At 39.2% G+C, this 24,598-nt stretch overlaps 1 protein-coding gene across 4 annotated transcripts in view; it reads left to right on the top strand.

The window, feature by feature from the left end:
• LOC141951007 (BOS complex subunit NOMO1) overlaps positions 1 to 22,279 on the top strand; it is a 28,813-nt gene extending 6,534 nt beyond the window's left edge. For 2 of the 4 annotated variants that reach the window (XM_074886678.1, XM_074886680.1), the window contains 21 exons: positions 371 to 521; positions 1,766 to 1,943; positions 2,688 to 2,829; positions 3,722 to 3,853; positions 4,632 to 4,768; positions 5,036 to 5,123; positions 5,971 to 6,034; positions 7,136 to 7,231; positions 9,672 to 9,881; positions 10,134 to 10,216; positions 11,217 to 11,376; positions 11,504 to 11,630; positions 12,271 to 12,384; positions 13,058 to 13,185; positions 13,788 to 13,929; positions 14,787 to 14,870; positions 16,355 to 16,465; positions 18,358 to 18,459; positions 18,675 to 18,794; positions 19,760 to 19,852; positions 20,732 to 22,279. In XM_074886678.1, the coding sequence (XP_074742779.1) occupies positions 371 to 521; positions 1,766 to 1,943; positions 2,688 to 2,829; positions 3,722 to 3,853; positions 4,632 to 4,768; positions 5,036 to 5,123; positions 5,971 to 6,034; positions 7,136 to 7,231; positions 9,672 to 9,881; positions 10,134 to 10,216; positions 11,217 to 11,376; positions 11,504 to 11,630; positions 12,271 to 12,384; positions 13,058 to 13,185; positions 13,788 to 13,929; positions 14,787 to 14,870; positions 16,355 to 16,465; positions 18,358 to 18,459; positions 18,675 to 18,794; positions 19,760 to 19,852; positions 20,732 to 20,863 (2,594 nt within the window). In that variant the 3' untranslated portion in view covers positions 20,864 to 22,279. The other 2 variants (XR_012631238.1, XM_074886679.1) reach the window with 2 other exon arrangements.
• Positions 22,280 to 24,598: the final 2,319 nt, after the last annotated feature.

Below are 24,598 nucleotides of genomic sequence, written 5' to 3'. Positions count from 1 at the left end.
CGTACAGGACTAGTGTCTGCAATGGAATTAACCCTTCAGGATAATATGCTACTTTTGTTGCAATTAATTTGAAATATTAAAGTGGTTTTCAGCTGTTGATTAATTTTTCATTTTCTGGCTTAGATGGGAGTATTAGGTGTTCATTTGTTTTGCTGTTGAAACTTTCTTATTTTCTTTCAACCATAAGCCAAATTGTGCTTTGAAATACAGAAATGAAGGTTGGTCTAGTAAGAAAGCATAATACTGTTTCTTTGTTGTGCAATGTAAATTTAAAATAGCCTAAAGCAGTGCACACCCTCTGGCTCTTTTGACGCAAAAGGATAGAGAGTCAACACATGCTCTGTTTTTTAATTCTCATTATTTGTTACAGTAAAAACAAAAGCTGATGGCTCTTTCCGCCTTGAGAACATAACAACAGGTACATACACAATTCATGCTAGGAAAGAGCATCTGTTCTTTGATACTATTACTGTGAAGATTGCTCCAAATACACCTCAGCTGGCAAACATCATTGCAACAGGGTAGGTACTGGTGTCACTGATGAAAATGTAATTTGATACGTGGACAGGGTCTTGAAAACAGGTTGTCCTTTCCCATGACTGGTGTACTGTGGTCAGAAGCTAAGAGAAATTCAAGGTAAATAGGACAGCATGAGTGCAGGATAATGTTTTGTCCACAGTATTTTGCTCAATACTAGTTAAGGTTTAGAGCACTCTCTTAATGACCTCTTCCTTGCAAATGAAGATGCTAAGACATGGGTACATTGAGCAATTTTACCACATATGTGAACCAAGAAAGCAACAGAGGTCCTTTCTGCACAGATGCTGCACTTCAGATACTCTCCTTCTGTGCTGGAGTGGAGTTATGTAGCTGTCTGGTGCAGTGTTGTACCAAACCTCTACATTTTATTGCTCACTCTCAAGGTCATAGTTGTCTTATATGAATTATCTTTTTCTTGTTTGTGATTCTTTGACTGTTGGGCATAAGCCTGTATGATGGTGATGGCAGGATGATTTTGGGAGTGTAAGGCTGTGCAGTGGTGGGAGATACTGTGTGAGCTGAGGAAGACAAAAGGGACATGGTTCTGTGTCCAGGAGCTTCTCCTGAGGAGGAAATAGTGGCAGCCTTCCAGAGAAGTGAAAACTAGGAATTTACTGAAGCACATGGCAAGTAGCTCATACAGGCTTAGCTAGCTCATTAGAAAAAAACCCTGTGTGCTGTTAAATGATCAGTTACAGTTTTTTCAGTCACTAAATATGTTGTGCTGTTGAAGATGAAAAGTAAAACTTAACAGCTTGTAATTTGTCATCTTGTCTTGTGTTTTCACAAACATGGGTGTACTGGGGTTGTGTTCCAGTGAATTACCTGCCATACTTGAGGTCTTTGACACAAAACATTTGAAACTATTTAAAAGTCAATTGCTTGCCTAGCCATAAAAAAAGCAAAAAGCTTGAAGTGATTGGGTTGGTGGCAGGGAAGAGTGAAGCAAGTTGCTTTCAAATAAAAACATTACATAACATCATGGTGATTTCATTGTAAAAGAAAAGATCCCATTAATCGAACAGGAGTTTGTACTTGCTCCGCTGTGTGTGCTTATAGTACCTCTTCGATATGAACACTCTTTCAGGAGAAATCCATTCCAATTCACATGTTATTACCTCAACATAGTGAGGTTTACTTTCTAAGGAAGTTTTAACACAAATATTTTTTAATGAGCTTTGTCAAATCAAGATATTTATTGTGATGACTGGCTTTTATTTAACAGATTCAGTGTGTGTGGACGGATCTCAGTAACTCGTTTCCCCGACACAGTCAAACAGATTAGTAAATACAAGGTAACCATGATGCCTCAAGACAAGGACAAAGCATCCCTGATTACAACAGAAACTGACTCTCACGGAGCATTTTGTTTTAAGGCAAAACCGGGTACATACAATGTTCAGGTAAGAATGAGTTTCCATTTTCCACTGTAGGACTGTCATGAGGTTTTAGAAGATTTTAAACATTTAATTTCTAAAATTTGAGCAATTGAATTTAGATTTTCCTGGTCCTTTTCTCCTGTTTGCACTATGTAAACAATTACAGTTATTTCTGGTTTGTTTTTTTTTTTTTCCCCTGAATAAGATGTTAAAAGCAGATCAGGCTGTTGGGGTTGAAAGTTCCTATTTCTCTCTCCTCTTAGTTGTGATGTCCCTTAGGTCACTTCTTACCATAATATATTATCCTGTGAGTAAGACGTGTAATGCGTACCTTTCTTGGTGCCTAAATGGTTCCTGAGATTATGGGTCACAGCAGAACCTGTAGCAGAACCACCATGATTTCTGCATTGTGGGAGATAGTGTAGGCTGGAAGATAAGGAAGTGCATGGTTATAAGGCCTCTAACTGTCCTCATAGATAACTAAATAGCCTGATGTAGAAGCAGCACTACATCCTGAAGTGAAATTCACTCAGATTTTTGAAACTGAGCTGTTTGGAGTATTTTAGCTCAGTTTTATTGCAGTTCTTTGGAGGATTTTTAATACACAATTTTGAAAAGCATGTTTGGGAGGCTGGTTTTACTTTGCCTGGGGTTTACAGTAAATTTCCACTTTCTAATTTCTGATAAGTGGATTGAACTCAGCAGAGTTGGGTGTATTTGGACTGGTATCTAAAAGCTGGTGATGTCTTGATGTCATATATTCTACAGGTAATTATTCCAGAGGCTGAGACCAGAGCAGGGTTGGCTTTGAAACCCAAAATGTTCCCTGTTACTGTTACAGACAGACCAGTAATGGATGTGACCTTCTCTCAGTTTTTGGCATCCGTCTCGGGGAAGATCACCTGTTTAGGTAAGCCAGTTTTGAAAGTGAGGTGGAAATGGGAACAGAGAACTTCAGCACTGCATGTGTGAATGAGTACTGTTTACATCAAGATGCTTGCTGTGGTTAGCCCCATCAGCAGACAAGTAAGTTTAACTTCAGCACGTAGACAAAGCAGCTCTTTTTTTCGGGAGACCTTACAGCTTAATAAGGTACCTTAATAAAGTCTGGAGTAAGTGATGTACCTGGTTTTAATACTTGCTAGGAATAAGCAAGTATTCCTTCCTCAGGAAGGAATTCTGACCTGTTTGCCTTCCTCAGAAGGTAGGTAAGTTCCAGAGGGAAATGCTCCTGGCTGACACTAGGGGTACTGTATATCCATCAGGGAAGTGCTGGAGGTGAATAAGGCATTTTAAAAAAAAAAAAAACAAAAAACCTGTAAAAACCTGTAGGATAGAGGCTCAAGCTGTTGACAGAAGCTTGCAATCTCTGTTCTCTTTAGTCTTAAGGTTCTGCTGGTATTTTTCTTTTACCTATTGATTTCAGCAAATGATGATTGGAGCTTAACTTTTGTAATTTTTACCCCTTCATTTTTCCTCTCTGGATCCTCTCTGCACTTTGTATTCTGTCTCTCAGGTGTTTACTGGGCCCTGTAGTCTCTGCAGAGTGAGGTCGATGCAGGGATTTGGTTGCCATTAGATAAAAGAATACAATTAACAGTCTCAAGCTTCCTGAAGAATGCATAAAAGCATTGGTAAACCTGTACTTAAGAAATAAAGAGTTTTAATTAGAAACGTTCTCTACTGGAAGAGAGTAATTGTTTTAATGTTGGTACACATGAAGCTTGGTTGGAGTGGGGGTTTTGGAGGCAAAGCTGGCAAGCCAGAATGCAGTCTCATTTTCTGCTGTCTTTTCTGCACAGATGCTTGTGGTGATCTGGTGGTGACATTACAGTCTGTGAGCCGCCAGGGTGAAAAACGCAACCTGCAGCTCTCTGGAAGCATGGACTCAGTGGCCTTCACATTTGAAAATGTGCTACCTGGCAAATACAAAGGTAGGATTGTGGGGAACTGCTTCAAGTGTTGCCTTAGTAGCTAAATTTGTGACTGAATCTGTATGTTTCTGTTATTACGGATACCGTTTACAGTATGCCCAACATGGAACTAGTTCTGCAACTTGTGAGAATCTCGGAAAATACTATATACAGTGCACTGAGTTTTCTTAATCTTGTAAATTTAACCCTTTTCGTCAGCTTAACAGGTTACTGGTCCCCTAAGTTTTAGGGTCTACATGGCTGGTGTGAGGACAGAGGACTTTATCATCAACTGACTTGTGCAAAGCCTAAGAACAGGGGCACACCCTAGTTCTGCTTCCAGAGTAACTCTCCTAAGAGCCATACGCATTTTGGCCAGCCTGCCTTGCCCTACTATGAAAATACATTGTTTTCCAGGGAAAGGTGTAGAAGGAGTATACACAGATTGCTCTTTTATACACAAGTCAGAACCTTTCTGCTGGGTGAAATTCGAGTTAGGTTCTGATATCCTCTAGGCTTCTTTGACTATCACAATGGTAGTGCACACTGCAGAACTTTCCAGGGTGATCAGTCTTCATTATTCCTTTTTATAATAGCTTTCTGCTACGAGATGGGCTGGATTCCTGGTGATGCTGCAGTGCTGTGAGCCGGGTCTGTTACTACAGACATTGTTGTATATCTAGCTTTGAAGATTATTGTGCAGGGAAGTTAGGGTGATACAAGCTTTTTGTACCACAAAACCTGCCCTTATTCACACAGTTTTACATTAGTAAAATGCTTTCTGTGGTGTGTATTCTAGTAAGCATTATACATGAAGATTGGTGCTGGAAGAATAAGTCTTTGGAGTTGGAAGTCATGGAGGAAGATGTTTCAGGAGTAGAATTCAGGCAGACTGGATATATGCTGAGGTGTTCTCTTTCTCATGCAATTACACTGGTACGTAGGTAACAAACGTTCTTGTATTTTTTTGATCAACTTGTGTAGGTAGGTTGGATTGTGCTTGGAATCAAAACTTTCTTGTGTCTCTAGGGAGTCATACAGTACAGGAACATTGATGTTTGAGATTTGTCTCTTAGATTTGGTAAAATGGTCTTGTGGTGTTAGCTGCTATAAAAGAGAAGCATTAATGTATCTTTAGGCAAATACTGTTTTTATTTTGTTGTTTGGTAGTTACTAATAGTGAATTGTGTTGCGGCTTTACAGGAATTTTATCAGGATGGAAATGGACCAGAGAATGTTGGTGTTTATAACCTCTCCAAAGGAGTTAACAGATTCTGTCTTTCAAAGCCAGGTAACAGCTCTAAAATGTTAGCTTAAAAAATGAATAAGAACTGGTCAACTAATACTGCTGGGAATTTAAAAAAAAAAAAATTTGTTGTGGTTTCTGAGAGGCATTGTTTTATTTACATCTGTAGATAAGTGCTCTGTTCTGAGTTTTTAGAATTCTCCTACTATTTAGTCTTTACTGAAATACAGATTCCAGAAGTAAAATATCTTTTTTTGTTTTGGACTCAGTGAAGGTCTTTGATCTTTGATTATAATGTGACTGACAAATAGAAGGTTCATTTCAGTACAAGATTCTTAAGGGATAACTGTTAAAAGTACCACAGGCTTATCTATAACAAAAAAAAGAATGTTTTAAAATTAGATTTTTGTTTTTTCTCCTCTTTTTAATGCTTTCAGAGCTACTTCTCTGTTATGGCCCCTTAGCAAAACAGTTAACACATGTATTTGGTTTTGGTTCAGTTTTCAGCTTTGCACATTTCATCCTTGGAGCCAGTGGTCTCATTCACAATACAATAATACAGTGGTCCTATAATCAGTCAAAGGGTATCAGCTATGGGGCCATAATAGGTTACTTCTGGGCTTGTTTGGTTTGCTGTGTTTGTAATTATGTAAATATAGACATCTGTAGTGATGCCTAATTGTGTTTTGTATCAGTGTGCATTAGAAACTCTGCACAGCTCCCAGTAGTGATCTATGACTGAAGAGAGGTGAATTAATTTACAAGTGTCTATGTGAAAGGCCGTAGATATATAGTCAAATTTGTACCTCAGGTCTCATGTGATCTTGACTTCAGCCAACTCAGTAAGGTTGAAATTTTATCAGCAAATCATTCTCTGAATTAATGTTTACAGGTGTATATGAAGTGACCCCACGTTCCTGCCACCAGTTTGAACATGAGTATTACACTTATGACACGTAAGAGCAAAATCTGTGATCTTATGCCTATCAGTATGCTTTGATAAAGCTGCTTTCTGCTGCAGCTGCTTGCTTTCAGCAATTCAGGATGTGTTGCTGTAACTGTCTCCAACCAATAGAGGGAAGCTTTAGCAAAGTGTGTCTGATGTGTTCTTTTGCCCTTTCTAGTCTTAAAAAACAGTCAACTAATGATAGGCTTTAAAGATGCTTTTGCTACTTTAAATGGATATTTTTGTCAGCCTTCTGTCTGTTCGATGCTCGTTTTGCTTTGTAACAAAGCAGAGATATTTCAGTGGAAACTGTTGATCACTTGTGAGCAGTGACATGTAAAAGATAGGACAGTAATTTCACTAAGAGGCGTATAGCGCCGTTGTACGTCCCTAGTGCTGTGACTCTGTGGTGATTAGATTCTGCTCACCCCAGTTTTTGCAAGCTGACTAAATATTCACCCTAATCACAAGTCAGCACTGCTGATCTTCCTAAGTCAGCCATGTTATTTATAGGTTATGGTCTGGCAGTCTGCTTCATGGCTCTTTCCATCTACAAAGAGGATTTCTGCTCCCAGGCTACTTCTAATTCATGATCACGGCAGAAAACAAATTCAGCATTTAAATCTGATTCTTTTCTGCTGTGTTAGTGAATTAAGAGTACTTCAAAGAGAGATACACTAAACATGAGAGCCAGCACAAAGTGAGTGAATGGAATGAAGCAGAAACTCTTGGCAGCAAAGCACCATGAGACTTGGGGCATCTTGGGGAACTATATTTAATATGACAAACTTTTGAGCGTCCTGCTGTGTGTAAAGGGATTGTACGTGTGAAATCAATCAAATCAGCTTTAGCTTGAGAGAAAGCAGGAGGCACAAAGGAAGGAACTGATTTGGCCAGTGTCATGCAGTGGTTCAGGGTTCAGAGCTGGAAAATGCTCTCTTTCCAACATGCTGTCATCTCAGTACTACAGCTTTGCTGTGTAATTTGCGTATTGTTTTTTAAAAAGCACATCAGACTTAGGGATGGGAGCACAAACTCTGCTAAATAAGATTTGGTTGTTTTCTTCGGGAGGGGGACCTTGAATTCATCTCTTTGTTACTTTGATTTACAGGTCCTCTCCTAGTATACTGACGCTCACTGCAGTTCGACACCATGTCCTTGGCACAATTGTAACAGATAAACTGATGGATGTGACTATTACCATTAAGTAAGAACAAAGAGATCTTGGGGCTGTAAAAAACGGAAGAAAAAGACATCTCTCTCATAAAGTTTTACTCTGGTTTTAATACTCCAGTGGCTGCTTTATAAGGGGATGGCATCCAGCTCTAGACTGCAAGAGGTTTTTATGCTAAGATGTGCTTTGAGTTCTTTGTAGACAGATAAATAATTTGCAACCCTCATTTTGAACATTGGCACTTCATTTCAATATAGCCCCTTTCTGCTTGCGTGTCAAGGTAAAAAGGAATAATTTTCTGAGTTTTTATACACTTTAATGAACTGAAATTTCAGAATTCAGAGGCTACTGTTTTAGGTTAGGTCTGAGCTCTTTAGCACTGGCATCTATTTCTTTGTTTTTTGTTTCCTCAGAATGAGAATCTGCTGCTTTAGAGCATTGTTACTGGTGTGAAGAGGGTTATAAAAGGAAAACCATGCAGAGTGATTGCACACTAATGCGCCAATTTATGTTTAGCTGAACAGACAGCTCGCTAGGGAGCACTGATTTGTGAACAGCTTTAATTGTATGAGGTGCCAGATCTGTCTGGAAGTGTCTGATAATGATGAGTGCTTTATTAATGCTCTGCTGATGTCTTCTTGTTCTAGACTATGGGTTCTCAAACTTTTTTGAGTGTAGAAAACATCTTTTCAGAGAACAAATTACCTGCGGAGCATTGCCTCGAGTTCTCTGAGTTTAATGAACCTGTAACTGCAACTACTGGCCAACTACAGCAGCTGGAAAAGAAACATTGAGACAGGAGAGAGCCATTAGGATTTTAAAAACAACTTAGTGAGGAGGTGAATATTATACTGACCTTCTAGGCTGGTTGGGTTTTTTGAGACTATTGGCAAGTGCTTTGAAGGCAGCTCAGTTGCCATAGACTATCTCTGTTCAAGCCTGCCTGAAGCTTCTGAACCAAAGTCCAATTTGTGAAATGCCATCAACGTAAAAGGAACAGCTCTGAATTTAAAAGCAAGTCAGTTGTTTCTACAAGTCTGTGTTTGTGTACCAGATCCATGGTAGTGACCTGTTAACTGAAAGTTAACCAAAAAAACCCCAAACAACCCCAACCAAAGATAAAGCTGACTCTTAATAATTTTTGATGATGGCATGTTATGTTTGAAAAATGAGACTGTAGTAATTTATTATGAATATCATGAGACTCTGTGTCTACAGATTTCTAATATGTTTCAGACAAAAAAAAAATTTTGGATACATTTTTGCATTGTCTCTGGACTGAAGCGAAAGAATTTAACACCTTGATGAAACTTAGTGTGATAGAGCAATAGTATCTGTTTCTCTTAAAAAAGACAGAATATAGGTGAAGACTGAAGCAGGAGACAAAACTATAATCTAAAGTGGTTGTAGGAAAAGTAATCGTGATGATTTCAGTTCATTCCTCACAGAATTTTGCAATATTCTCAGGCTATTGTAGAAGAGACAGAAGATAAGGTACAAAGGATGGTTGGAGACCAGAAGACATTGCTAGGAAAGTGAGGGTGTAAGATCAGGGAAATTGAAACGAGATGCATTGTTCTGTGGAGATTTAAAGAACTTGGTTAAACTTCTCTAGCAATCTGTTCAGTGGACAGTGACAAGGTAGCTGGATAGTTCAAATGTATAGGGCAGAGAGGTTAGAACTCGGAGCCTTTCCTGGGAATTGTCAGCTATTGGAAGTATTTATTTGTGATAGGAGTTATTTTCTCCTTGTATACTCTATTCCTGAGAGGTAGGTTCTGAGGGAAAGTTCCTAGTACTGAAAAAAAAAGTAAGCTTACCTGTCTTTTTGTTTATTTTGTAAAACTCATCATTTCTGTATTAAGCTTATTTTCAGGTTTGGAATTCCAGGCTTTCTCTTTTAGTTTAGGGCTTTGTTAAAGGTACTCTTGCAAACTGGTCCTTTGACTTAAGAATTTACCACTCCTGCTGGCTTGTCAGTGCTTCCGTGGGAGGTTATTTTCCCTGCAGCAGAGTTGGTGTCTGGTACTTGATTCAAAATCAAGACTCTACTTACCAAAACCTAGCTAAGATGCTGGACTCTGCAAAGTTGTTGAGATGTAGGCATGTGACACTGGCACTGCAGTGGGATGTTGAGGCACGGCAAAGGGGAGCAGGAGGCAACAGGGCCGTAACTTCTTGAATGGTTATAGCATGATGGAGCAGAATTTGTAAGAATTGCAAGTAGGTCCTTTCCTGCTAGGCCAGGTAGGTTACCCATAGTCCCTAGGAACGGGCCTTTCTAGTAATAACTGATTGATGCGGAGGTTAAAAGTTTTACTTATGCTTGGAATAAATAGCAGAATTAAAAAGGAATGGATTTAAAAAAAATACCCTGGGACTTGTATGGTATGGTATAAAGGCAATAATTAACAGCTATAACAAGCTCTTATCCCTCCAGATGAAGATTTTGTTTTCTCCTCCATGCTTTCAGGTCATCCATTGACAGTGAACCTGCCTTAGTTTTAGGGCCCCTGAAATCTGTACAGGAGCTACGTAGGGAGCAGCAGCTTGCAGAAATTGAGACCCGCCGACAGGAGAGAGAAAAGAAGGGTCAAGAGGAGGAAGGAACAAAGCCACCAGTGCAAGAAATGGTGGAGGAACTCCATGGACCATTCTTATATGAATTTTCATACTGGGCAAGGTAATACCAAGTTCCAGCGGACAAGGTGTATTCTTTGTACTGTTGTCTGGTGTTTCCACCAAACAGAATAGTGATGTATTCCACAGAGGAAAGAGCTGTTCTTGTTGACTGTCAGCTAAATGGAAACTAGGTTATTAATACTTTTTCCTTGGGGTATTTAGATGGATTCCTGGGTCAATATGCAGTACTCTGTTCTATATGAGAGCTGCTAATTCTATTTCCTTCTAATTGTGTCTTATTTGTGTTTTACAGGTCTGGAGAGAAAATTACTGTGACACCGTCATCAAAAGAGCTGCTTTTCTACCCACCTTATGTGGAAACAGTTGTTAGTGGAGGTAAATATAAATAAAATCTAGTTTGAATGGAGTAGATTTTTAAGGCAGAAATGTATCCTTATAGATGAATGTACGAATAGCTCTTCAAAGGTAATGTTAGGAAAGTTTCAGTTGCAACTATTTCTTTGGGCCAATTTCACTCTAGATTTTGGAAGCATGGGTGTTTGGTAGAGGGTGCAAATACAGTTTTTATCAGAAGAATATGCTTCCAAGTGCTGAAAGACCACCTAGCACAAGAGGAAGGGCTAGATTTCTGGATATTACACCAGATTCTTAGAATTGCTCATATTACTCTTGTCTAGAAAAATAGTTGTGCAAAAGCAATGCTTGTGTATTGAATTTGTTACCAAATTCAGGGTTTTATTAAGTTTTTTTTGTAGTAAATTACAGCAATAAAAACATTCACAAAAAACAAACTTCAGAATTTTCAGGGTTATCATCAGTCAGTTGATGTTACTTGTTAAGTCAGTGCCCCTCTTGCCCTCAGGTTCCTAAGTGAATGTACTTTTTTGGAAATAACTATAAAATATTAGGTACCACTTCTTATGTGCCTCTTTGCACATTCTAAATACATTGGAGGGGGTGAAAATAAAATTTTCCTTATGTCATTAAACATTACACATGCTGACCTGAATTTGATATCAAAAAATTGTGTCAAAGTTCAGTATAATATCAGCTAGAAGGGAGTATTCTTGGCATCTTCTCCATGTGACTGCAGTATATGTAACTTGATGAATCCTCAAAGCACTTAGCAAATCCAGGATGTTTGTTCTGCAGATGTGCTTATAGCTTTCAAACTTAGTTACTGATTTTGGGAATGTTCAGATGTTTTAAGATGTGTTGAGAGGCCGTACAATTGTGTGGGTTGATCTCGTATTCTAAGGTAAAAGAACATCAACTGATCACTTTTTGGAAGTAGTTAAACTCTTGCTGTAAGACAGAATGATGAATGTATTTTTGACTTTCTTCTTTATCTTAAATCCCCTTTGCAATGACCAAGAGAGTTGTCCTGGAAAGCTGATAGAGATTCATGGAAAAGCAGGCTTATTTCTGGAAGGACGAATTCATCCTGAATTGGAAGGTGTTGAGATTGTCATTGGTGAAAAGGGAGCAACTTCCCCACTCATCACAGTTTTCACTGATGACAAAGGTGCTTACAGGTAATGAGCAGATTTTTTTTTGGATCTTTTGAATTCTTTAGTTGAAGTGCAATGGTGACTTGACAACGTGTATGTGATATCCAAATACTTCTTAAAAAATGAGTTGTTCTTTCCTTTTCTGTTGAAGTGTTGGGCCACTCCACAGTGACTTGGAATATACCGTTACTGCTCAGAAAGAAGGGTTTGTTTTGACTGCAGTGGAAGGAACAGTTGGGGACTTCAAAGCTTTTGCTCTTGCTGGAGTGACATTTGAGGTAATGTTATAAACACTTTGGGTTCTGAATGAATAGTGTGTGCAGTTAGAGCTAGACAGGCAGAAGAGTTAACCCACATCTCCCACCCAAACACAAATGGGTGTGAGATTTGGGGATAATTTTGTCATAGGAAAACATCTCAGTGGATGACCTTAGTTCTAGATCTTGACTTCCCATGCAGAAGATACTTTGCAAGGTTTATAGAGTGAAAGTTAGAGCCTGCAGTCCAAAAGACCGGCTTTATTTGCTTTTGTAGAGTTTGGACCACCTTCTCTTAATGAGTTTTATCCCTCAAGGTGATTTTTTTTCATATGCAGTCTGGTCCAACTAGTGCCTGGTTCTTGTCTTTGGGATGCTTTGTTCTGGCCCCCAGCATGTCCTGTGAAGTGATAGAGGATGCCTGTTCAGGTGGCATGCGCTGTGTGCGGCTGTGACTGCCCAGGTGTTGAGAGCACAAACCTCTGTAGCCCTGCAGTCTCGCAGGAGGGGATACACTGCGGATGTGACTAGTTTTCTTCTGCTTACAGCCAAGTGCTCAGAGCCAGTGCATCTGTGCACTATGCAAGGGGCTTCTGAATTGAACTGTTCTTTGTAAAGCAACCCTCGCTTACACTTAAAACTATTGCTTTTTCAAAAATAGATCAAATCAGAGGATGACCAGGCTCTTGCTGGAGTTCTCTTGTCTCTCAGTGGAGGAGTGTTTCGGTCCAACCTCCTTACACAGGAAAATGGCATGCTGACTTTTTCCAATCTGGTAAGTTGAAATTGATTCTTCTGAATGTGGCTGGACATGCGATGCTGTGTTACTCTATCCTCCAAAATAGGGGTGCTATTGGCTCTCTTCAGTGGCAGGGGGATGTATAGTCTCTTTGAAATCGTAACCCACAATGAGAGAGGTAGGTCACTCAGAGTGGACAGCATTTCACATCTTTCACTTGCTAAGATTTTAAATCTAACCTGGCAAGAGACTTCTCCCCAACAGGTAGTAGTAGATTGTGTTGATTGATCTCAGTTACTAATTTGCAGTCTGTAAACATGAAACAAGCCAATTTGTTGATGATTATTTGAGAGTAGAGGGAAGAAATCTAATTAGATTATTGATCTGTACATGTGTGTAGACATGCCTGAATAGTTTCCTTGCAGACATCCTTCTCTCTGGGTCACTTTCCTGTCCTTGAGGTCTTGTGGTAAGGTTATAGGGCTATAGTTTCCTTTCCCTCTTCAGGCTTTATCACCTGGTGGAGTTCCCTTGGTTTATTGTCCACTGTGCTCCCTGTTTTTCAGTGCTCATGTTTTCTGACCAGTTTAACCTACAGTTGGGACAGAGAACTTTAGCTCTTTAGGGAGCTCATGCAGAAACAATTGTTTGGAGTTGGTGAATTTTTGTGTCACTATCAGTAAACAGCTTGTTTTATGCCTCTTTGCAGAGCCCAGGGCAGTATTATTTTAAACCCATGATGAAAGAGTTTCGCTTTGAACCATCCTCACAAATGATTGAAGTGCAGGAAGGACAAAATCTTAAAATTCGGATAACTGGTTATAGAACAGCTTACAGGTCAGTAGAGCTGAAATGCCATGCAAAATGCTATACTCTGTATCAGGATGCGTTAAGCAAAATGTGTGTTTTCTCCTGATACCCCTCTGTTCTGAAGGTTTGGAGGGTACTTTTGAGGGCACAGTTTAACTTTATTGTGCTGTGTATAAGTACTGTTTTTAGCCTTCTCTCATGCATGTGGATATATAGCTAAGCCCAGATGGCAGGACTGTAAGGAGAAACACTGCTATGAAAGCATTGTGTCAGTGGTACTGGAATTGGCTTGTGCTGTGTCCAGTGGGAGAGGAGAGGACTATTCTGGGGATGATAGACCAATTCAGGTATCTGACTTGAAGATGCTTTCTTTCCTTGCCCTCAGGGATAAGTGTTGCTGTTCATGGAGGTCAGGGAACTTGAATTTCTGAAGTTGTGCTCTGAACTGCAGCTAATTCTAATGCTTTGAACAGTTTTACAAGTATATTATAAATTCCCCTTTTCTTCTCCATGTTATGCTAAATATATTAAGTCCTTTTTCCATCAGTTATAACAATAAAACGTCTTTAATATATGTATTGAAAGAGTATCTGCACATCTGTAGCAATTGCTTCTCTTTATACCTCTAGCTGTTACGGCACAGTTTCTTCTTTAAATGGAGAGCCTGAGCAAGGAGTCTCCGTAGAAGCTGTGGGGCAGAAGGATTGTAGCATCTATGGAGAAGACACGATAACTGATGAAGAGGGCAAATTCAGGTTACGTGGCCTTCTGGTAAGAATTAGAATGCTCTCTGTCGTTTATGTTAGCATGAGAATGGGGCAATAAAATGTGTTTTATTAATTAGCTACCAGTTTCTGTTTTCCCATCACATTTCTAGTTCAGATTCCATTAAGTCTCTCTGTGTTAGGAAACACTGTCATGTAGTGAACATTCATTCTAGTAAAGGGGGGAAAAAACTTTTAGCGTAAGTCTGTGGAACTTGCTGCCAGCCTGCTGTGATGGGCTTCCACAAACACGGAACAGTTCACGTGACGTGACACGAGCCCCTGGTCAGTGCACTGAATGTGTCCAACAGATGTTGAGCAGTGTTCAGGTGTTACACAGGAAATTTTCTTAGGCAAAAGAATCTGGGGAAGCATTTAGTTTCTCTTGTGAAAATGCTGTGACAGCCTGTTTTTAGCAGGAAATGGGGTACATGTATGATGTTGGTTGTACAGCGTGTATGTGAAGTGAGCTGTTCTGCAGGAACCATGGGAGCTGAATATATGGGACCACTATGTATGGGATAAGCAATTTGCTGAAGTAGAAAGCAGTTATTTGATCAGGTTTTAATCCTGTTTAATGTATTTTCTTTCTAGCTAAAACACAGCAGATGATTTCTTTTAATACTATAATAAACTAGTGAAAGTTCTGTGATAGCCCTTTTGTATTTGCTGGCAGTAGACAGCCCTAATAGTGTTATTGAGTTAAATTTTCTGTTTGGGATAAGGAAAATTTTAACTGAATAGAGTTAGATTGATTTGGGTGGTGTATCTTAAATGGAATGTTAAAAAATTCTCTTACTGTTTTCTAAAATTAAAGTATGTATTATTCAGTGGTGGGATTTATCATCTGAATGTTGCTTTTAGCCTGGTTGTGTGTATCATGTCCAACTCAAAGCTGAAGGCAATGATCACATTGAAAGAGCTTTACCACAGCATCGGGCAATTGAGGTAATTTTTTTTTTTTTTTGTAGTATCACTTAAATATGAAATGCATCTGTCTAGGCATTATGTCTGTTCTATCAGCAGCAATGTAGTTCAATACATTCTGTTAGACAACTGGCTTTCAGCAAGTTAGCTCCCTAAATACAGGCCCCATATTATGTGTCAGCACCATAGCTTAAAATTGAAGTAAGATAAAGCCCAAACAGTAAACAAGTGAAAAGGATTCTTTCACAATCACAAGAGCTATACATCAAGAAAGGAGAGCATAAATGTATAGAATACCTTTCAGCATTTCTTTATGATGTGGAACAAAGCAGTAGCGACTTGAGGATGTCATAGATTGTCATATTATCCTATCTTTATATTTAGTTGTTGACTGATAGATTTTTGTTATGCTGTATTTGGTCCAAATCCTGCAGTCTCGATGTAGGTGACATTGTCATTCAAACTAGCAAATCTTTATAAAATGTAATAATAACCTTGAATTGAAAACTGATGAAATCTTGTTAAATATTCCTCCATCCTTACAGATTCAGATTAGCTGCCTCACATTTATCTCTTGACATCCAGCAAAGGTTAATTAGCCTTTGTTAGTTGTCCAGAACTTTCAGTGGGAGATGGTCACTGTTTGAGCTCAGACACCCGCCAGACCAGGGTGCTCTCCTTTGCAGCAAAACAGAAGGGCAGAAATCTTTCAAGTCCTTAGCATCGTTTTGCTAAGAGTGCTTGCTGGTTGGGAACGGGAAGAGGATGACAACCCAAATTTCAGAAAATCATATGAAGGTTATATGCTGCAAATGACAGCTGTATGCAGTAGCTTTTACTAATAGTATCCTGGCCAGCCTGCCATTTTCTCCAGGAGAGAGAAGCATTCGAAAGACACCTGCAGGAAAAAAGTACAGCCTCAGTGGCACCAGACTGTTGGTATGGCACCTGGCCTAACTGTAACCTGTCTGCTACTGTAGTTATTGTTTGAGTAAATGTCTTTCCTTACTCTCTTCAGAGTTCAGATTTAGAAACACAAATGTTTTCTATTTTAAAAATTTTGAAGAATATAGTTATGTATTTTCGAAGTAGGTTATATTATGGTATGAGCACATTCCTCATTAATCAGCTGTATAAACCTGCTGGCATAGGAATATGTGTATTTCAGCACAGATGCAAAATACCGAGACCAGTGTTCAGATATGAGGCAGTCCTGTGTATAACTCAGCCTCTTCCAAAATAATGCGTGCTTTTGATACTTCTTCCATTTTTAGTTTAACTTAATGCCATCAGCCTTATGCTGTTAATGCACAAGTCTGTAATTGCAACCTGTGCATTCTGGAGGAAGAGTACTTGCAATCGGAAAGCCTTCAAGCTTCCATGTGGTTAGTATAGAACAAAATTCAGGTTTTGTTTAAAATTTTGAGCAATATTCATGTTGTGCTAACTGTCCTCTGTTAACTGTTCCTCTGTTAGTAAAAACATGACTGTGTCTTACATTGCAGGTTGGGAACAGAGACATTGATGACATTAATATTATAGCGTTCCGGCAAATTAATCAATTTGATTTAAGTGGAAATGTAATTACATCTTCTGAATATCTCTCCACATTATGTGTAAGTTCAAGCCTTTCATCTTTGTCAAGTGTATTTGCCATTGGTTTCCCAGTGCTTTTTTTGCAGGGTCACTGGAAATTGTTCCATAGCCAGAGCACGCATTTAATTCAAATTATGACTAATACTTTAGTGAAGGTGAATTTGAATTCCAGATGGAATTAAGATTCCAGTGTTCCTGACTGCTTTGCTTTAATGTTTTCATTTTTCATGGGAGTATGTTTAAAATACTTTCTCTGGTTGGCCTTTATGTTTTTGGGTCTGCTTCCCTGATAAGGGATGCCCTGTCTGTAGGGAGGACAAGACACCACAGGTGAAATGAGTCCTCTGTACCAGAGAACTGCATTAATTCCTGAAATACGTGGAATTTTTGACATGGATGTCTGCTAGGAAGAAGATACCATGTGAATGCAACGATACCATAGGACACATGAATTTGAAAGTACAGTTAGAAGAGAGAGTATGAGACGAATAGTAAAGCTGAAATTTTCAAAATTCAAAAGACTGCATTGTGATCTGAGAACTTGCTAAACACCCGTGATCCTTTTGGCTTAGCACGCAAATGCTGGAAGTATCTGCAAGAGGTGTTAGTGTGGTAGGAGTTATAGTACCATTTCTCAGCTTTAAAAGCTTCTTGAAATGTGACCTACAAATATAAATGCAGTGCCTGGATTTCTTTCAGACTAGTCTGTTATGCATCTCACCTGCCGAGATCTCATTGCTAAGCTGTTGGTTTTTCTGGGAGACATCCAAAGATTCCAACGCTCAGAGCAGGTGTGAAGGGGAAATGTATCACCTTACTGAAGAGCACCTGAGCAAGCTTCCCATCTTTCTGGAGAAATTTAGATCCTTGCAGTTCAGCCTAAACAAATAGGAACTGATGTCAAATTTTGATTATATGGAAGTTATCAAAGCCTGTACCTGTTTCGTATTAGGCTGGGTCTTGCATTGCATGTAATGCACGTAGCTGTCGATGGGTGCGTATCATCACCTTTGCTTCCAAGGCAGAAATTTTTGTCTTTGAAAGATGTGCTAAGATTTGATACAGACACAAATAAGCAGCTTTGTGACCTCAGTCTTGTCCCTTCTGGTTGCAGGGGCTTGATGAAACAGCTAGAAATGCTTGATGAGCTGTGATTTGAGCTGCAACCATGGTAGCACTGGGCAGAATCAATGAGAATTTAGTTGGGGCGTGTCTGCAAGGAGAGCCAAGTCTTCACAAATATCTGATCCAGAGGTTTACAAACAATGGTATAGATGCTAGAAGGCTGCTTCAGGGTGGTCCACAAAAATCATCACTGCTTACTGTGTCCTCTGGAGGAGGTGCAGTGACTGATAAACATTCGTGTGTACAGGCAGCCTCGTGTAAGGAGGTGCCGCTGCCCCTCCCGGCCTTATTTGACTGTGATACAACCCTTTTAGTTACGCTGGTTTCTGAGCAAACTATTTGCTGAGGACTTCAGGCCTATTCCATAGCTTGAGGATGTCTAGCTTGTTAAGGAAGTGTACAGGAATTGAAATCAAGCAAAATGAACCTATCGGAGAAATAGAAATAACCCTCAGCTGGAAATTACTGTGAAACTGCTGGGATTATTTAAAAGAATTACTCAGTTCTGGTTGATGCACAGCACAGACTACTTCTAATACACTAGATATGTGAAAATGTCAGACATCAGTTGTTCCTAATTTCAAGTTCTGTAAAAAGAATGTTTCTGTGATTTTTCACGTTGCAGATTAGAACAATTCCAGGTGTTCTTACTTGACAACTTTCTGTTTATAAAACACATGATGAATTTTGAAGTGCTTTTATCCCTTAATATGCGGGATGTCTGAAATTACCTATTGTGGTGCAGGCTCAGAAATACTTGGTTTGTGCTTTCTTCTTTCCCTCACAGGTGAAGCTCTATAAAAGTGAAAATCTTGACAACCCAATTCATACAGTCAATTTAGGCCTATCCCTATTTTTCCATTTTCCACCGCTGCTCCGAGATGGAGAGGTAAGAATATTGCTGAATAATTAGTTTAGATCACTTTTTTTTTTTTTCCTTAAGGACACTGAAGTGTTATTTCTGGTGTGCCTGCAGTACTGTATTCATGCTAGAGTGACCAGTGTCTCAGATTTGAAGCTTGTTAAACTGACTTTTGCCTTTAAATCTGATTCTGTCTCAGACTGCTACTGATGCTGTAGACTGAGTGTATTTTTCACCCACAGAATTATGTGGTGCTCCTGGATTCTACGTTGTCTAAATCACAGTATGACTACACCCTGCCTCAAGTTTCGTTCACTGCTATTGGATATCATAAGCACATTACACTGATCTTCAGTCCCACTGTAAGTACAAAATACTTAAATGCTCAAGTGTTCACCTTGAGAGTGATGTCTGGTAGTATTGCCTGTGTGTATTTTGTGGTCTTGGCCAAGTTTTCTATTAATGTAAATAGAGCTTTATGAGAGGCATTAAAGTGATGGTGAATTTGGATTTGGCCACATTTAAGGCATCAGGCAGGTATGTAATGACCTGGTATGTTATGGGAGGCAGATAAGGAGTTCAGGAAGGGGTTGGGGCCGTGACACTAACTGAAAGGTTGCAGTAACTGGAGTCTGAAGGAGAAAGAGAGGATTGTTGTCAGAATTCCTTTAAAAACTTCTGTGTGTATGAAGGAAGTATCACCAGGCCAAAAAGAGAGCTTCGGTTATTGGAGCTGAGGTAAGATGGTAAAGCAGAGGGGTTTCAAACTAGCATCAGGGGAAAACTGCCTTGAGAGAGTGAAGTGTATTTTTGCACTTCTGAACAGTGCAGTCAATTTAGTGAAGTGTTTGTTCTGTAATACTTAAATGATCTGTTTCTTTTCTGCATCACTGCATGTTCAGATGCCAGCGAAACATGAGAGAAAGATGAAATGGCAGTTATAAATGAAGGATGCAGAGGTGCCTGAAAGATTTTGTGCTAGTATGGTTGCTGTAGTATTATCATTGAGCTCATAGAGATTTGGACAGCATGTAACAGGTGAATCAAAGAACCAGGTTACTGTAAAGTGGAGACTGACCATCAGTGAATTAGATTTAAAAACCAGCAAACCCCTGGAAGAAGGTAACAGATTAATGAATCTGATCAAGGGGGCTGCTTTGAAGTTGAACATAAAGTAAATCTTAGAGCAGCACTTAGAAGGAATTGAGATGGGAAGGACTAGATGTGCCACCTGATCCTATTGCTGACATTGCTTAAAGCTGAGGGATTTCCTAGTCAAAATGACTGTTGAAAAAAAAAATAAATCCATGGTCCCCACTGTTTTCAGAGAAAGCTGCCTGAACAAGATATTGCTCAAGGATCTTACATCGCATTGCCACTGACGCTGCTTCTGTTGTTGGCTGGTTACAACCACGATAAGGTGGGTCACGGGGTTTTTTGTCTTATCCAAATATTATTGTCCTATCAATGAATACTTTGTACTGTATTAAGTGAGGGTTTGTTGAGGTGGTTATCCAGACAGAGATGCAGTCAGCAGTCACCTTATGTAACACATTTTAAGAAAAACCACAACGTAGCCAAGTTTTTTGACAATTACCTTCCTTTAAAAAAACTTACTGTGAAGGTGAGTTCCTGTGCTGCTTCTGAATTTTGTCTTCTCATTTGATGGCTCTGGGAAAACAACCAATACAGCATCATTCAAATTCAGATAACCAGACTCAGTGACAATAGGAATGAAAATAATGGTTTTATTGGCTTCAGGAACAATCAGACTGCAAAAAATCTTGCAAGTCATTGAGTCTGGTCTCTTTAGCTTTACACCCTCCCTAGTGAAAAGCTCTCAAGAGGAATATAACTACCGACTATATAACCCCATTAACAAGCCATGCTCTTCTAGTCTTCTCTGATATGACTGGATTTCTGTTTTGCTGGTAAGAGAAAAGAAATTTGTCTGTGCAGTTTAATTTCCTCTCAAACATGGTTAAGACAGCACACAACACAGGATTCTACAGCGTCACTGAGAGTGCCTCCAAAATAGTGGTCATTCTCTAGACTGAAGACTCAAACGGCTGTTCTTGGCTAGATGACTGCAGGAGAAAAAGTTACTGACAGTTATTTTAGTTTGAAGTTTGGTTTGATTCCTTCCCAAGATTTCCTGCCATTTTCTGATATCTTTGTAGATGTGCCATTTACACAATAGATTCTGTTTGTTTGGGGATGCATGGGTCTAAGGAACGTTACCATTCAGACCTTACGTACCATTGTAACCACAAGCTGCTTCCCCTTTATTTTTGCCCAGCTTATTCCCTTATTGCTGCAGCTGACAACTCGACTGCAGGGAGTACGTGGTCTTGGACAGACAGGTTCTGATACAGGTGGCTCAGAGGATGCAAAGAGACAAACAAAAAAACAGAAGACAAGACGGACGTGAGATGGAAGGATGATTGCGTGAAGTGGTGCTCTGTCAAACTGGAGCCTGAGGAAGCAAAGCCACTAAAATATATTTTTGTTGAATTTGCGGACTTTATGTTTTTGTTGTTGCTATATGAGCACTGTTTGTCACTCTAGCTCCATTTTGGTTGTAAATTTTCTATGGAGTCTATAGATTTCCTTGTTGTAAAGTGATGAAATGAATGCCTCTTGTCACTGTGAGTGCATCTCCCATACTTGAAGACAATTAATGATTTTTATTTTTTTTTTCTCTTCAGTGGAACAGGTCATGCTGTCTTCATTAATGATTTGTAAAAGCAGTGGTAATTGACTACTTGACTTCACTTTCAGTCTCTAGATTTTGGGATCATTTTTCCTTACCTTTTGAAATACCCACTTTACAAAAGCAGCACATAGGGATTTTACTAAATCAGTGGTCCTTGAAACAAAGTTTTGGGGAACGTATATGAACTGGTAAATTATGTCTTTGGCACTCCAGTTCAACAGCTTGATTGAATAGTCAGTCATCTGCACAGCTGTGACTTCAGTTCTCATCCAATGATTATGTTATCTTTGATTAAAATCAAGTTTTTGCCCGATGAAGACAAATTGTTAATGTCAGGTAAGGCTAGTTGTTAAAGTCAGGTAAGTTCTGATGATCCCACTACAAAAGCAGTGTTTAAATTTCAGTTTCATATACAGTGTGATTTCTTTAGTCCTCCAGTATTCCTTAAGTGGCTCCAGCTGGTTGTACTACTCTTTCTAGAGCTGCGCTGTGTTGTTGGTGACACCCGTTCGCCCATGTGGCTGTCACATCTCCTGCTCAGGCCATGTGCAGCCTTTTTGCCAATTGATGATTGAATTTTTTTTTTACTTTTTTTAACCTTTTTTTTTTACTTTAAGAAATGTGAGCTTTTTGAAATCTCCAACATGTACAGTCCCAATAATGTAGTCTGTAATAAATAACTGTTTCTTACAGGCCATCTTTTGATTCTTGTTTGAAGTAGACAGTTGGACATACACAGTTTAAATGTTAATGGGGCTTTTTATTGACAAATAGCATAAAGGTTAATAGAGCTTTAGAAAGATGCACATAAATGCCTACAAATATTGCAGAGACATTGGTACTGCCAGTAAGTGGCAATGTTTCTCTTTTACAGTACTTGAAATACAAGTCCCTTTACATTTAAATACGTAAGCTTACAAACCCTACCATTCTTAGAAACTGGCTAAAGGTTTTATGCTATTTTTGTTGGTATTTTGCATTAGTTTGGGCCTGAATAATTAAAATTTCATTTGGTGATCATTCTAATCTCTGAGGGAAATTTATCAAGATCATAAGAAAAATGAAGAATGTTGAAAAAGCATGTATGTATAGAGTTTGAAATGAAGCTCTAATAAACTATCATGCTCTCTACTTAATGACCTTGAATTTTATATTGCTGTGATGAAATATATGGGGTAAAAACACTGTTGTAAGACTTATAATAAATTGTACATTTTCAATACATCTTTATTTTAAACTGGTGAATGTCAAGAAAGGTATTGCTGCTCTGAGAGAATATATGAGGAAGAAATGCACATGTCCATGTGCCTTGAGGGAGTACCAGATGTTCTGACCTCTGAACTGTGGGACTTGCTGATGATTGACCTTAAACATTGGAAATGCCATTAATAAAAAGAAAAAAAAAAACTGTTAATGCTTGCTAATTTAATGCTTGCTTCTAAAACTAGGATTTGCCCTATGTCTCAAAATTTTCTTTTCTTTGCCTTCTGCAGCACACTGGTGGCCTACTTGCTTCCAGCCCCGTGTTTTGAGGTTTATTCTGCTTTTGAAGTGTTTATTCCTAACAAGAACTATAGCTTGCAGGTTCTCACTTGGCAGAGAAGTCATGGTGCTCTTTGACAACACGGGGAAAACTAATGCATGAGATAATTTTCTAAAGCAGAACTAAATGCCAAGAAATCAGTATCTCCAATTATATTTAGAAACCAATCATCAGATAAACAAACCCAAGCAGAAAAATCAGCAAATCCCCAGAGCCAAATGCACCAAGCGAGGACAGACCGAGGTCTGTGCACACTAGCCATGATCAGTCTGACCAGGGCAGCGGGAGGGAATATTTGTAGGAACATGGTGGTCTGCATGGGCAAACTCCTGCCTCCTGTTGCTCAGGTACCTGGTAGCCCCAAAGTCTTCACAGACCTGGGGCGGTGACAGCTCCAACTTGGGATGATAGAGCATGTAGCTCCAGAGGATTTCCTTTGTGCAGCATGACTGCCTTGCAGTGCTTTTCAGTGCAGAAATGGTGGATTTGGTTTAGGATTTCCATTTGTACTCTTCCCAGCTGAATATTTAGGTATTGTTTGTTCTGCATATCTAAGACTCGCAATTGATTTTGTGCTCTTAAAACCAAGACTTCAGTACCAGTTGGACTGGCCTTTTCAGTATTTCCTATTGAAAATGTCAGTTAAAGCTGCTTGTTGCATCTTTAACTAATTTATGTTAATACAGAGAATAAATGCAGAATGGGACTAACATTTAGATGTTGACTCCTACCAGAAAACTTTCAAGGCTCAGTGTTTACTCTTCTTTTTTGCAAGCACAGTAGTGAAAGAATGATTAATTCATTTGCTTGGTGAGCTAAATATGGGCAAATGGGTAAAATCTGTTGGAAATGAGAGGAAGGCCCTCCAGATAAAGATGGCATTGCATGTTACAGGATTTTTCTATCAAAAGCAACAATGAATATTACATATATTTGGTTGGCTCATCAGTGATGCACAGAATTCTATTGTTTAAGAATGGAATGGATCATTAATACTCAATTTTACAATTTCTTTATAGATGGTTCAGCTTAGTTTCTAAAGCATCAGCTTTATTGGATGGCTGTCGGAATCCAAGGACAAGTGTTTCCGATGCATAAGCAACAATGATGTTAAATAAAGATACAGCAACTTAAGAAACAAATGTGCTTAAAAGCAAGAAAACAAATACTTAAAACAGAGAAATGAGCATTCTCAGCAGGGGTGGAGAAGCACAGGTTTCTTCATAGTTAATAGTCTTTGTTGTGTTTATTTTTAAAATCTAAATTTCAGTACTTGCTGAGTTGTACTATTTAGTGTAAGATACACAGTGGCATGAATCAGATTCTTGGGGCTAAGCATTCATTTGTTTTTCTTAATTAAGAACATGTAGGGGAAAAATGCTAATGTAGTGTGAGATTGGGTCTGTAGATCTCTTTGGGGCCGAACAGGGGGTGAAATGCCCAACATGCCAGCCAGCTCACTGTTTCCCTTCCTACGCAGGATAGAATTTCAGGAGGAAATCTCTGAAATGGATGCTACTGCTTTATGTGCTGATACACTGACTCTCCCCAGCTCCTACCAGGTTACACAGCAGAATAGCTATGATCCTTGCTAACTTCTCTAACTCACCAAAGAAAGAAAGAAAACTAATTCATTCAAGGCCGACAGCAAACATGCCATCCTCTGGTAGACTGTTCGATGTTATGGTGTTATTAGATATTTCGCTTTCTGTCACCAAATATGTCCGTACTGTGCAAATAAGAAGGCAACGCTGTGGGCCTTCAGCATCACCCATCTGAGACCACAACTTGACTCCTGCTGCTGTTCTTCCTTGTGTGAATTTTGTTCTTCAGATATTGAAAGCGCAACTGTAGAATTAGCAGTACCCTTCTCAGCCCTGTGCTGAGGAAACATGGACTAAGCACTG

The sequence above is a fragment of the Strix uralensis genome, chromosome 16, assembly GCF_047716275.1.
Source record: "Strix uralensis isolate ZFMK-TIS-50842 chromosome 16, bStrUra1, whole genome shotgun sequence".
In the NCBI taxonomy this organism is placed as follows: Eukaryota; Metazoa; Chordata; class Aves; order Strigiformes; family Strigidae; genus Strix; species Strix uralensis.
The sequence above is the reverse complement of the archived record's forward strand: the minus strand, read 5'-3'. Positions and strand labels throughout refer to the sequence as shown.